Genomic DNA, 12,763 nt, shown 5'->3' with positions numbered 1-12,763 from the left:
TTAAATTGGTTGTATCATGTTCACCTTTATTTTAAGGAACACATAAGTAAAAATTATGAGTTAATATTATTTAAAATTATCTTACCTCGCATTGTCCGCAGTAATGCGATGCTTCGTTTTTTCCTCGTCCATGAAACCGAACTTCCACACTTTTAATTTTCACAAACTCTAATATTAAGCAACACTGTCTCATTGTCCTTAATAGACAATTTTTAATTAGTTCAAATAATCTGGGATCTGACACTTTGATATTTCTTGCTAAGTTCCAGGATAAGTGTACCATTGGTACAATGGATTTGAACGACTGCAATTTATTCCACTCATATCGTTCAATTGCCAGTTGATATTGTCGAGCAGTCAAAGGACCCACATTCCATGCGATGTTGTTACACCATCCAACAGCTTGAACCCAGTGCACACAACCTAAAGAAATAATAAAATTCTTTTTTCTTAGTTACTTTATAATGAAAATATCTTTACCTTGTTTATTTTTTCATGAAAGGAACTAGTTTATTTTAATGGAACTTTAATTAATTAATTTTAGTTTCTATAATATTTTTTTATTATTAAAGATGAATTGTTTAGTATGATTAACATATGGATACTTTGAACTTGATTTGATATCAGTAGGATAAAAATGATGAAAAAGAGTTCGATTTCACTTGTACTTTTTTCCAAATTATAGATTACTATGCAATCTATTTAATTAGTGTTAAGCAACTTATAATTATTTGTAATTTGCTTACCCGCATTAACCCAGACAAGATCACCTGGTCTTTGTAAAAACCTATACACAGGAATGTTTTCATCATATAGGTCCTCTAAAGAAGGCCACCAACTACCATGAAGGTAATTGATACTATTCCGCTCACAAAGAGAGCAAATTACACCCCAGTATGCATCAGGCACTGCAAACCACTCGCAATCTCCTGGTCCAATATTGATATTAATAGAACAAAAATTGTTGTTTTCTTGATGGCCAGGTGTTCTACTACCTGGCACCTATAAAAGCAAACAAAGATGCTTTTTAGGGAAATGTTTCACCATTTAATAATATTTTTTTCTGATAAATTTTTTGTGTTTTTCAAATTATTTGCAAAATATAGAAAGTATCCAAAGTATACTATTTGTTACGATATTTAATATGTAAAACAATCTTCTATATAAATTTCATTTACTACATTAATATAATAAATATTATAGGTACCTTCATATATAATTGGACAGTATTCATGCCTAAAATAACGTGTCCGACATGACTGAGCATATTTCCAGCCGATACGACTCTAGCGAACGCTGGTAATTTCATCAGCTCCTGGAGCTGCGGTTTCCACTTTCTCTCGTCTGATAAATCTACATTGGTCCCAAATCGCAACATCTTTGAACCCGGTCGACCCGCCAATCCAAACGCGTTTTTCTTCCTTCTGACAGCCCCAGTGCTATCTTTTGAGTCTGAATCGGATAGATTCGAGGTATGTATACCTTGAGCCTTTTCCTTTTCCTCCTTCAAACTTTCTTGAAAACTTGATGCCTGGTATTGTGCATATTTCGCGATGGTCGTGTGACTTCTATGACTGATACAACCCCAAACTTTCTTTCCCATTACAGGGTCCCAGTTCTCATCGCTAGTTTGCTGCATTTGCGTTCTCACCTCAATACCATGATCTGGATTCGCCTCTACCAAAGTTTTAGTCGAAAAAAGACCAAGGTCCAGCTTCAAAGCAGCTGCCATGCCACGGATCACAGCTATCGGGTGTTTTAGACAAAACTCTTGAAGTTGAGGACTGAATGCATCCTTCTTATTCTCTAAATAAACGCTAGGAGTGGGGGGTAGGAGTTGTTCCTTAGTTAGCCTCTGACTTGGAGGATCAGGCGGCGTGGGTGGAGGTGAACGATCGCTAAGTATGGAGCAATTCGGTACACCCTTCAACCCCTGACCTTTGCACGCCTCTATAATAGTTTTGGAATCCATGTCTATACTAAGTTCCTGTTCAGGTTGCGATTCGCACAAGCTTTCCAATTTCAGCACAGGTTCGATCCGAGCGACCGATTCAGTTTTATTTGTACTTGACGTCGCCTCGCATTTCACCGTATCAACTGCTGGAGTTGTCGTTTTTGTATTACTCTTTTCGTACGCTTCGAGCTTGGACGTGGCCGACGGTTGAGTGTCCTCTACCTTTTCCAGCTTCACTTCTTTGATCTTGTCCGCGTTCTCCTCAAGGTTCGACGGTGAAAACGGACCTGAACTTAGCGTACCATTGTTTATGATACTCGGCGCCTCTTCCTTCACGTCTAAATCTTCTGATCCGAAATGCTTCAACAGATCCTCCGCCAATGACGTCGCTATGTCCTTCTGGGATAACAGAGCCTGTAACTCCTGATCCGTCACACCCAGATCTTTATTTCCTGCTGAGCCTTCTGGATAATTGCTCGTTGTGGACGATATTTGAGTATAACCCTGGGCAGTGAATTGGTTAGGCTGGTATTGGTTGTATTGGTTGGATGTCAATTGTCTCTGAGGGTAGTTTGGATCAGAGGCAGATTTGTAAGGCATTCCTGGCGTCTGGCTGTTCCCAGTCGCTGCCGTGTTGTAACCGACATTGGAATCTGAGAATCCTGTTTGTAATGCAACAGTTCCACCTTGCTGCAACTGTAACAGGGAGCGATTAAATAAATATAATGTAATGTAGTATCGAGCTGAGTAATTAAGAAGATCTATTTGACCATGGGACATGTGCGGGCCAGGTATATCGGAGCTAGGGTATAAAAGGCAGCCGTTAGTGAGTTAACAGTCTTTAGTGTTGCCAGCGAGCTTTAGTGTTGCCAGAGAGTTCTTTAATGTTGCTGGCGTTTTCGGGCTTTAGCGTTGCCGGCGTTATCGGGATTTAGTGTGGCCAGAGGCTTTTAGTGTTGCCAGCATGGTCAGAGAGTGTCGTCAGCGTTGTCAAGGAGTCTTTTGATATAAATCTTAGCTTTTGACACTAAATCAACCATTGCTGGTCAAATTGATCGTATTTAAACTACCAAAACAATTTAATTTAAACGTTATCATATCGCATCATACGTTATGGCTTTTCATAAAACATGCTTAACTTTTCGGTATTTACTACTAGTTTGCTTTTTTTCTAAAAAAAAAAAATTGTATTCTGTCCTGCCTACCGCGGGCGGTTAATTTGACCGGTCGATAAAATATTTTATTTACTTTTAAAATAAATACAATCAGTACAAAGAAAAGGTTATCTTAAGGTTAGATGACAAACAAAATCAGTAATACCAAATAATAACAACTGTTAGGCCCGTAATCTTGTCATAAACCATAATCTATTCCTTGATCAAAATGGTCACCAGGTGTTAAAACATATTAACTCAGGCCCATAATAATCCTAAGGAACCGTTATGAAATTTAGCATTTTTTACGGTCGATTGTTACAAACATCTTAAAAAGCCCGATGGAATAGTTTGGAAAGAAATAGATGCAAGTTGCAAACCTGGCAGGATATCAGTTCATAATATTTGTATGGATATGTTAAACGGCAACTGTCAACAAGTTCAGATTCATTACTACAAAAAACTTGTCAAGTAAAATATTGTGAAGGTTACAAAACTACGAAAACCTGTTCAACCATTTTATATACATTCAGTTATAAATTGACCGTTATCTAAGTTAAATCATAAAAACTATTACTTTTTTAATCACCGGTTATTTTGACCGGACACGGTAGGAACAGGTATACACGAAGTATCGGTAGGTTTAGTGTTAATAAACTTTAAGTTCTGTTATAAAATGTGAAATAGGATTATTTAACAGCCAGATGACAAGATGATTCATAAATGTATAGTAAAACAAAAGGTATAGTACCGGTTGCTGAGGTATTCCATAGTTCTTGATCACACCAGGTTGTCCTAGTTGCGTATGATTGTAGCCTGTAGTAGGATAACCTGGTTGTCCAGGTCGCAACCCCCTTTGAGTAGCTTGCTGTTGTTGTAACCTAATTTGTTGTTGGTGTTGTTGCATGCATCGGTACTGTTGCTGTAACTGGACAAGCAAACCCTGTTGTTGTGTCGTTAAACTTCCATGATTTTGTTGAAGAAACTGCAACATCTGTAGTTGCTGAGATGTGAGGTAAAATGGCGGTGGTCTTTGCTGGGAACCTGGAGAGATTGGTTCTTCCCCTGGCTGAAAGTACAATTTATTTCGTCAGTTAAGACAATCAAACAAGTGTTTTTGTACTGTATGAGTGCATATAATAATGTATGTATTTTAATATCTAAAAGCATTGTTTTATTAAACTGTATCTTAAGATTTACTTCTAGTGAACTTTACTTCACCACAGCTTTTTCAAATTTACAATTTCTCTCACTTATAATTTCTCTCTACTGACTAAAAGATTTACCTTAAATCTTTTTGTATTAAGATTCTGTCCTTGTCCTTGAGGATAAGGAGGTGGTGGCCCAGCTGGTGTAGCACCATACTTATAACCCGGGCCAGTGGGTGGCTGTTGCTGTTGTTGCTGCCTGCTGGACATCTCAGCACTAATTGGTAAGTTCCAAGCCTCTTCTATAGACGGCAGCTGCCGTCTCCTTAAAAACAGAAACATGACATATTAACGAGACCAATGTTTACATATACACGTTTCTTTTGATAATCGTCCGGTGTTGTGAACGAACCTTCTAAAAAAAAATCTTTCGTGTTCCGCTCCTTTTTTCTCTTATTTTTCTGTGATTAACTCGCGTGGGCAAAACAAAATTGCATTTTATCTGCAACACGTTCGCACGTGAAGAGTTCCAAATGTTTCTGTGTAGGTTGAGATTGAAGAAGTAAAAACTATCGTTTTTCATAATTTCCAAAATTTTTATTTTTGCAAATAACGAATTTTTGATTAGAATTGAACAGAATCTTGTAGATCCTAAATCCTTGAACATCAAAAACTTATTATTTTTCATTTATTGAATTAAATTATAGCTTTATAACTGTAGATGATACAAAAAAAGAAAGTGGAGGCATTTTGAAGATCTCAAAATCATCGCTATTTGTTTTACACAGATCTGTATAATTCCTATATACCAATTGAGTCACACATCGTCTTTATTCTTCACAAGAAAAGTATTAAGACATGCGTAGTTGAAAGTGAATTTTCTCCAAAAATTGTATTGAAAATATATGTATATACACACATTCGCACGCGCTCGGACACATACACATATATGATTCTTGAGTTTTACACTTATCAGCATTGAAATAACTTCACTCATCCTTTAAGTAACTCCAAGTAATTTCTTCACACCTAAGATAAGATATCAAAAAGGTGAGATGTATCGGAAGATGATAACATTAAAACTGTCTGATTATCATAATACAGTAATACCTTGTGTACCTAAACAAATCATCACATATTCCGTTCAGATAATTGAATAACTTTGTTTTCATATGTTGTTACCTATTTATTTTGACTGAATATATGATGAACTAAAGTATTGGATCATCTCATAAGTAATTCTTCATGTTTGATTAAACTGATGGCGATAGTAAGAATGTAAAATTAAGGGAGAATACATCATTGATTACTGATACATACGTCTGATATACATATGTATCATAGAAAACTGTATTGCTTATGGGATGATCTAATATCAATTGCACTATAGTATTTTAATTTACACAGTGATTTCCTGCAAGGTATCTGTTATCCTAACAAATTAGCTTTACTTTAAGAAAGCAACGTATAAATTACTTTATTCGTATCTTTCAATAATATTACTTGGTCCTCAGTAGCTTAATCAATTGCTCTGATAATCGAGGTCCTACTGTGAATGCAAAGGTCTGAAATTAATTAAAATTTGTGAAACACGATGGAGGTAACTTACTTGGTGGTGGTGGTGACGGATGGCATTGGTGCTTGGCTTAGGTGACTTTGTAGAAAGTTGATCCGCTGTTGTAGCGATGGGTTCATCGGGGTGTTACCTCCTGACTTAGCGCCACCCAGGCCCGCCAATGAGCCCGTGCAATTCGGTGTATTGTTATTACCCCTGTATAAACGAAAATGATTGTCTTGTCATTATTCTATATTTTATCTTTCATGGACAGGTAAGCTTTCAGTCTCTCCCTCCTCTTTATCATTTCTCTTCTGTTATTTTCTCTTTTGCTTCCTTTCTTTCTTTTTTCTCCTTCTTTTCCTCTTTTTCTTTTCTTTTTTTTTTTTTTTTGAAATGCTGACCTGTCCTCGACTTACTCATTCTTCTCGTAACATGTAATGCGTGATACGCCATTCAGCAGGGCGCTCATTATGCAGCGTAAAAACTATAGAAGAGGTATAGATAATGAATACATGAATAAAGTGGAAAAAATTGCGGAGAGACTAGCGAGAGAGATTCGAAATATCCAAAGTATGATCCTTATTGTATAACATTCAGTGGACGAAATAAATTTCTTCTTACATTCAATTTGTTGAAATTAAGTTTGTGAAGATACGAATTTACATAAAATCCCGCGATCTGCTTACAAAGTAAAATTTGACGAAGTTTCTCTATAAACGTAACGAGTAGGCGTCTTGCAACATGCGTAACCGGCTTTACGTAAAAAATGGGCAGGGATCTTGGAGCAGTTAGCGATCGATGGAAGATCGATTGTTTTATCTTTTATTTCAACTGAGAAAACGTACATTGATAATACAGTGACGGTGACGCCGTATAATGAAGTTATAAAGCTTAAGGGACCAATGTACAGCGAGATATTTGCATAGAGAAGTTGGTCGAAATCGGATTTCGAAAAGTTTGACAAAGCTTTAGAATTAAATTTGTGACATAAGAGAGCTAAATGCGCGAGCAACTATGTACCACTGTTGTTCACATTCATACGATGATCTTATGACGAAAATGCACTTTCTGCAATTTAATCTCACTTTGAGTCGATCCTAGCAGATTTTTATCCATGCGCGTTTCATTTGAATATTTAAAAAAAATGGTACTTAGAAAATTACGACAAAATTGGTTTGACAATTGCGGAAACACGTTAATCGCTTATTTAATTAAAAAATGTTGAGCTTTGATCATAGGAACATTTCGATGCATACATTTACCACGCTTCTGTAAGCTTCTATTCGTTCGCATGAATTTCATGACGCGTTTATTTTTAATTCGACAGAGATCAGTGACTTTTTCTTATGACATATGAATGAGGTAGGGAATTAATTCCAATCAACTTTTCCATATAAATATTCCACTGTACACAGGATATTTAAAGATACGATTTGTTCCAGTGATACGAGATACCCAGTATAGATAATCAGATAATTTATTCATAATTTATTCGATACATTAATACGCTTTCATCGATTATAACATTTCATTAAGAAACAAAGAATAAATCCCTCGCATTAAATCAAATATATTCTAACGAATTTCTCTCTACTTAACACTTAGCCAAGCGAATAGGGAGATCTCCCCTTTGTGAAGAACATCGCTGCGTGGCCGAACGGGGAGATCTCCCTTTTTGACTTTTGCAACGCGTTTTCCCTTTTGCTATTATCAGTTATTGTTTACTATTGTTATATATTGTGAATTTTTCCAAATTAATTGCGCCACTTTTTCTGCTTTTATTAAGTACAGTATATAATAAAATACAATTAAAATTAATTAAAAAGTTACACTATCAGTTATGACTAAATAAAGTTATAATAGTACGACATCACATTGTAAAAAGATATTAAAACGCATTATGAATTTTTAATTTCACGTTTCAGTCGTGTTATCTATCTTTGGTCATCTTTAATGTTTTTAATTTTACCTATATCTTTTATACTTTTAATATATACTTTTAATCTGATGTTTTCTACAAACAATATGTGAAACTGTTAAACGAAATCATTACCGCAAAATATAATTGATCACTTAAATAATTTTTAGACTTCTTTGTTCTTTTTAATCACTGAGTATTAGTATACCTCGCCGTGGCACGCGCGGTTGGCTAAATGTTAAAGTAATTCTTCTTCTACTCCTTCCCTAAAAATGAAACTGAAATATTCTTATTAATTATAGTAAGACAAATATTTTATATAAAAGGAACTGCGATCTCTCGTCATCAACAGGTAAAGTAAGAAAATCTCTCTCTTCCTAAATATCTTACAAGAAATCTCGAATAAATTATCGAATAAATTGACGTACGCTATAGACATATCAAGCAACTGTTTCTCGTTAAAACGAAATATAGTAGAAAACATGTCAAAATCTAGTTTCGTAGGAAAAGTACAAAGTCGATTAACAACTAACAATGAAGCTGACAGTAAAGATTTTACGCATACATCACTGTTTTTGGATATTGCATAGCACAGATGTGTTTTAGCCAAACCATTGTTAGCCAACAACATCTCGCTAACTCTTGAAGGATCACAAGAACAAAATTTCGCTCCATGTGAATTGTAATATTACGCTGTTTCAAACGACGTTCTTCTATCTTTATAAAAATGTTTAAACATTAAGTAACAACGAAACCTTTATACGAAGCGAAATTTCGCTCACGACAGCATCAGCTTGTCCATCTTATTTAACGATAGAGATTTTAATGGCTAACGTTTTAACGTGTCGGGCCGACAATTTACTTTACCTGGATGCGTTGACGTAACAAGCTAGTGCGTCTTTCGGTTGACTAACGCTTTCGTACAGAATGCCCAGATTAGTCCACGCAGCTGAGTGTGATTTGTCTAACTGTACAGCGCATATATAGGCTTGCAAAGCGTCCATAGGTTGATTCTGCTGTTGATATAGAACGCCTATGCTGCACCACGTGTCGGCGTTCCCTTCTGACTTTTCCACGGAATTTCTGCAATCGACGATCGTTGGTAAGTGACCTGGATTCGTTAAAGCATCGAAGCGGGTGGATGACATTGTTTCGTGTAGCGTGGTTCATCCACTGTCCACGATAGTCAATCTAACATAGGAGCATAAAATTGCTGGAATTTAATATTGACGCGTTTAATCGAGGAAATCGAACGGACGGCCATTTCTCAATGAATTGCCTACGTTCTTGCGTCGAAGTTAATCCAGCTTAAACGTCGGTAAAACGAAAAAGCTACCAAACAGAAGCGAATTTTAGTCGGTGTTGCCTGGACAGGCTAAGAGGCTTAAGAGCGTGGCTGATACATCGGCGCAATAATTCCAAGATTCACGCTCTTCGCGTATCATAAGGACGACGTACGTTACCTGTAAGCGATAAATGCATCGTGAACTTTTCCAGAAGCGGCGAGGCAACGTCCCAGCAGGTAAAGGCTTTGCCCGCTCTTCGGTTCTGCCTCGATGGACTTTTGCAGACAGTGTATAGCGATTGCTTGCTTCTGCTGTCTCGTTATACCAAGCACCGTGCAGTCAACCACGTGGTACATCCATCCTGCAACGAAAAATCAATGTTCGAACGTTATCATCGCGTACATCGTGCGACAGAGGAAAGAAACGCGTTGGTAGAAATTGATCTCTCGTTGTTCGTTTTAGTGTTATTTGCAAATTATGAACTATGAACTAATATTTGCCACGAAAGTTGTGTTACGTTGGCGTGCAAGAGTCTTGGGCCACCGTTCGAACAGAAAGTGTCTAGTTTTTACGGACGAATACAAAGATACTTGATATTGTTTTACGTCTGTCGTCGCTTGTTGAGAATTCAATTCAGTTTATGCGACTTTGTTTGGCTCCGCCGCTAGCGAGAACTTCTTCGGGGATTTCGTTAATTAGCTTTTGAATAAATTGATTTCATTCATCTCTCTCTTTGTTCTTGCGTTTGTTCTTCCTGTTTCTTGTTCTTCTCGTCTTAAACCGTTCTGTGCGTGTTTTAAACGACGTACCAAATAATTCAGCAGGCTATTCGTTATAAATTATTTCTAGAAATGTTGTGAACTAGGAAAAGATTCAAGCAAATGGTAAATGTTGAAAGCAACGCGTAGAAGATTCGTTTCTATCTCGCACCACAATGTGGAAATATTTCTTGAAACTATAACTAGTCATCGTTATGAAATCATCGTTGTACGTACTCTTGCCACTGTTCGTTAGAATTATAATAGTTACAAGCATTCGTGTACTTTGCTATAATTCGGGCCACGAGGTCGTGAAATTAATCGGCAACGAGATTATCTCGTGTCTGGTGCGGTGACAAGCGAATTGACAGAATACGAGGAGATAAGGACCTGAAATCTCGTATCGACGCGACTGGAACGAGTCTTATCTCTTTTCATAAACATTCCGAGTTTCTCCGCGAATAGAAGAAATTGCATGAAAATTAGCGCAGATACCTTCTTTTCGTTTCGAGTTATTTCCCAAACACACAAGCATACATACAAACTATTATTCTACTCAACTATTATTCTAACTTGTTCTGTTATTCCATGTAACTATTTCTTCCAAACAAATATCCTCGTACTTAACAAAAGCTCGTAGAAGAAATATTACGCTAGTTGACTTTACAAGGAAATAGACGTTGAATAATTTTTCAGTCGGTTCACTGCGTTCCGTGGTAACTTCATTTGCTTGTCTCTGTTCCTATACCAAGCCAACGTCGAGTTCCCTCCAGCCGATCCAATATCTTCTACGATCTTCTATGGGGCACTTCAAAAGCATCTTTATAGCTGATACACTTCACGAACGACGAACTCGGCAGAATTGAAGATCGATGGATATTTGGCGGCGCGTTAAGCCACCAGATCCAAGGTGCTGCCTCGAAACATGCGATAGAAGGAACTGCAAGTTCAGAGGAAAGCGAGATTGGGAATCGCGTGTGGACGATGATGTGGTGCGTGCGAATGAAAACGAAGAGGAGGGACCGAAGTACCGTTCCTTTCCCTGCTGAGTTTCCTGAGAATTTTGGACGTGTTGTGCTGGCTCCAGGCTAGACGAGTACCGAACTGAATAGATTTTCGCAGGTATAACCTAGGGTAGCCACTTTTACCCCACTCTCCCTTCCAGGCGGTCTCGAATTACAACCCTCTATAAACATAGGCGTAGAAGCGATTGTACGCGGCGGTCTCTGTCTTGGGAAAATAGTTGGAACGTTCCTGAGGATGTGAACAGCAGCGTTTTATTGTACGCGATGAGCGCTACTGAGAAGCCGCAGATTTCTAAAACTCGCGAATTGGGAAAATCGCGTTCACAGGAAAAATTACAGAGTCGTTTATCGGATTTGACTGTTCTTGGGAACGTTCGGAATTCTTCCACGCGCGCAGGATATTCTTCGAATTACTTTGATGCATTTTACCGGAATTTTATACGAAATTACCTCCCTCCTGTTAAGATAAGAACAGGAGAGATCTCGTACGTGCGACTTCGGAATCTCGGGAAAGTAATTCGAACGATCTTATGAACAATCGCGCTTTTTCTAGGTAACAGGGAAAATTGTACGAGAATTAGCGGAGACTCTTTCGCGTTTGAAAGTGTAATTTCTTTAAGAAACTACAAATTGCTAACGCGTGGTTCGTTTCGTGGCAAACATGATACGAACGTTAAGTATCTCGGAGATATACAGGATTTGTTCTATGTCTTAGAAAAGTTACTCAAGAGCTGATAGAGATATTTTTTTACTTGTCGCTTGAGTCAAATCGACGCGAGCACTTCCTTGTGCCAAATATATAATACATTGCTATACATATGTTACTGGACGTGTGTTTGAGTAGGTACACGATACACGTGTGTATCTATGTATGCTGTATTCTTAAAGGCAGCTGTCAGAGTTGTAACGGTAAGCTTTTATTTCTCAGCTCCTTCATTCATTATTATCTGCTGCGTGTAGGTCTGCGTCGGCTACGATGATGTACGTTGCGAGTGGAATAGAATTTTCCGAACAAGATTCTGTATTTTCCCAAGATCGCGGTTCATTCTATGATTCTATACCTGTTCCTGCAAACAAATTTCGTCGAAATTAATTTTATCTTCCAATACTATTACACTTCCTCCTTTGGCGATAAATTGAACTGTCACCGTGTACAGTTGAGTTTCGAAGTTTGTTAATTTCACATGGTAAAATAATGCCGTTGTATCGTAGCTAATACAATAATACTGTTCGCTATGTACGTCATGGATTTCTGTCAGAAGATACTTTCAGGATACGCGGCTGAGATTCGAGAAGACTCCTTCGTAATAATTCGTGCGAGACGTACGTACATAAAAGTAGAGTTCGCATGAAAATGATTTTTCACCGTATATTCTGTAATATCTATACCTGTTTACATATATTCTTCCATTCAGCGTGTTATATATACGAAAATATCAACAACTCAATAATATCAACAGTATCAATAACGTCATTTGTTAATATTAATACGAGGATGATTCTCGAACGTAGATAAATTCATTCGTCAAGTTTAACACCCAGTTTTTGTTAACGAAACGTTGACGAATCTCTCCTTGAGGAAACGTCTCAGATTTATATTAATAAAATTATGAATTTCCACTAATCGTTCTCATGTAGCATCGATCGAGATCACGTTCTCATGTCCGCGACGAAAATGTCCAGACACCGCTTCCAAACGCTCGGTCTTAATTATCACAGCGATTCGATGTGGCTGAGCGTCGCGTATTATACCTTGCGAATTAAATACGTGCCGTGGGAAAACGAGAGTTTCGCAACAAGTAGTTACACAATCATAGAACGCGATGCTAAACGCACGGCGATTCTAAATGGAATTAAGTCGGTCGGTTCATAAACCATCCGGCGAAATTAAAGCGTCTACTGTGCTCTAATTGTCGCTCGCCGTCCATTCATCCATTCAGTTCTGTGTTTTCGTTTCTTCCA

General features: G+C 37.5%; 1 protein-coding gene across 6 annotated transcripts in view; it reads right to left on the bottom strand.

Moving 5' to 3' along the window:
- Nucleotides 1-12,763, bottom strand: part of LOC122571915 (histone demethylase UTY) — a 143,859-nt gene that overhangs the window by 5,839 nt on the left and 125,257 nt on the right. For all 6 annotated transcript variants that reach the window (XM_043736233.1, XM_043736234.1, XM_043736235.1 and 3 more), the window contains 8 exons: nucleotides 9,196-9,379; nucleotides 8,600-8,815; nucleotides 5,866-6,027; nucleotides 4,395-4,581; nucleotides 3,860-4,177; nucleotides 1,208-2,650; nucleotides 747-1,002; nucleotides 86-423 (listed from right to left, as the gene is read on the bottom strand). In XM_043736233.1, coding sequence (XP_043592168.1) covers nucleotides 86-423; nucleotides 747-1,002; nucleotides 1,208-2,650; nucleotides 3,860-4,177; nucleotides 4,395-4,581; nucleotides 5,866-6,027; nucleotides 8,600-8,815; nucleotides 9,196-9,379 — 3,104 coding nt within the window. The remainder of the gene's footprint in view (nucleotides 1-85; nucleotides 424-746; nucleotides 1,003-1,207; nucleotides 2,651-3,859; nucleotides 4,178-4,394; nucleotides 4,582-5,865; nucleotides 6,028-8,599; nucleotides 8,816-9,195; nucleotides 9,380-12,763) is intronic.

Source organism: Bombus pyrosoma, linkage group LG10 (genome assembly GCF_014825855.1).
Source record: "Bombus pyrosoma isolate SC7728 linkage group LG10, ASM1482585v1, whole genome shotgun sequence".
NCBI lineage: Eukaryota > Metazoa > Arthropoda > Insecta > Hymenoptera > Apidae > Bombus > Bombus pyrosoma.
Note: the sequence above shows the minus strand (reverse complement) of the source record. Positions and strands in the feature narration are given on the sequence as shown.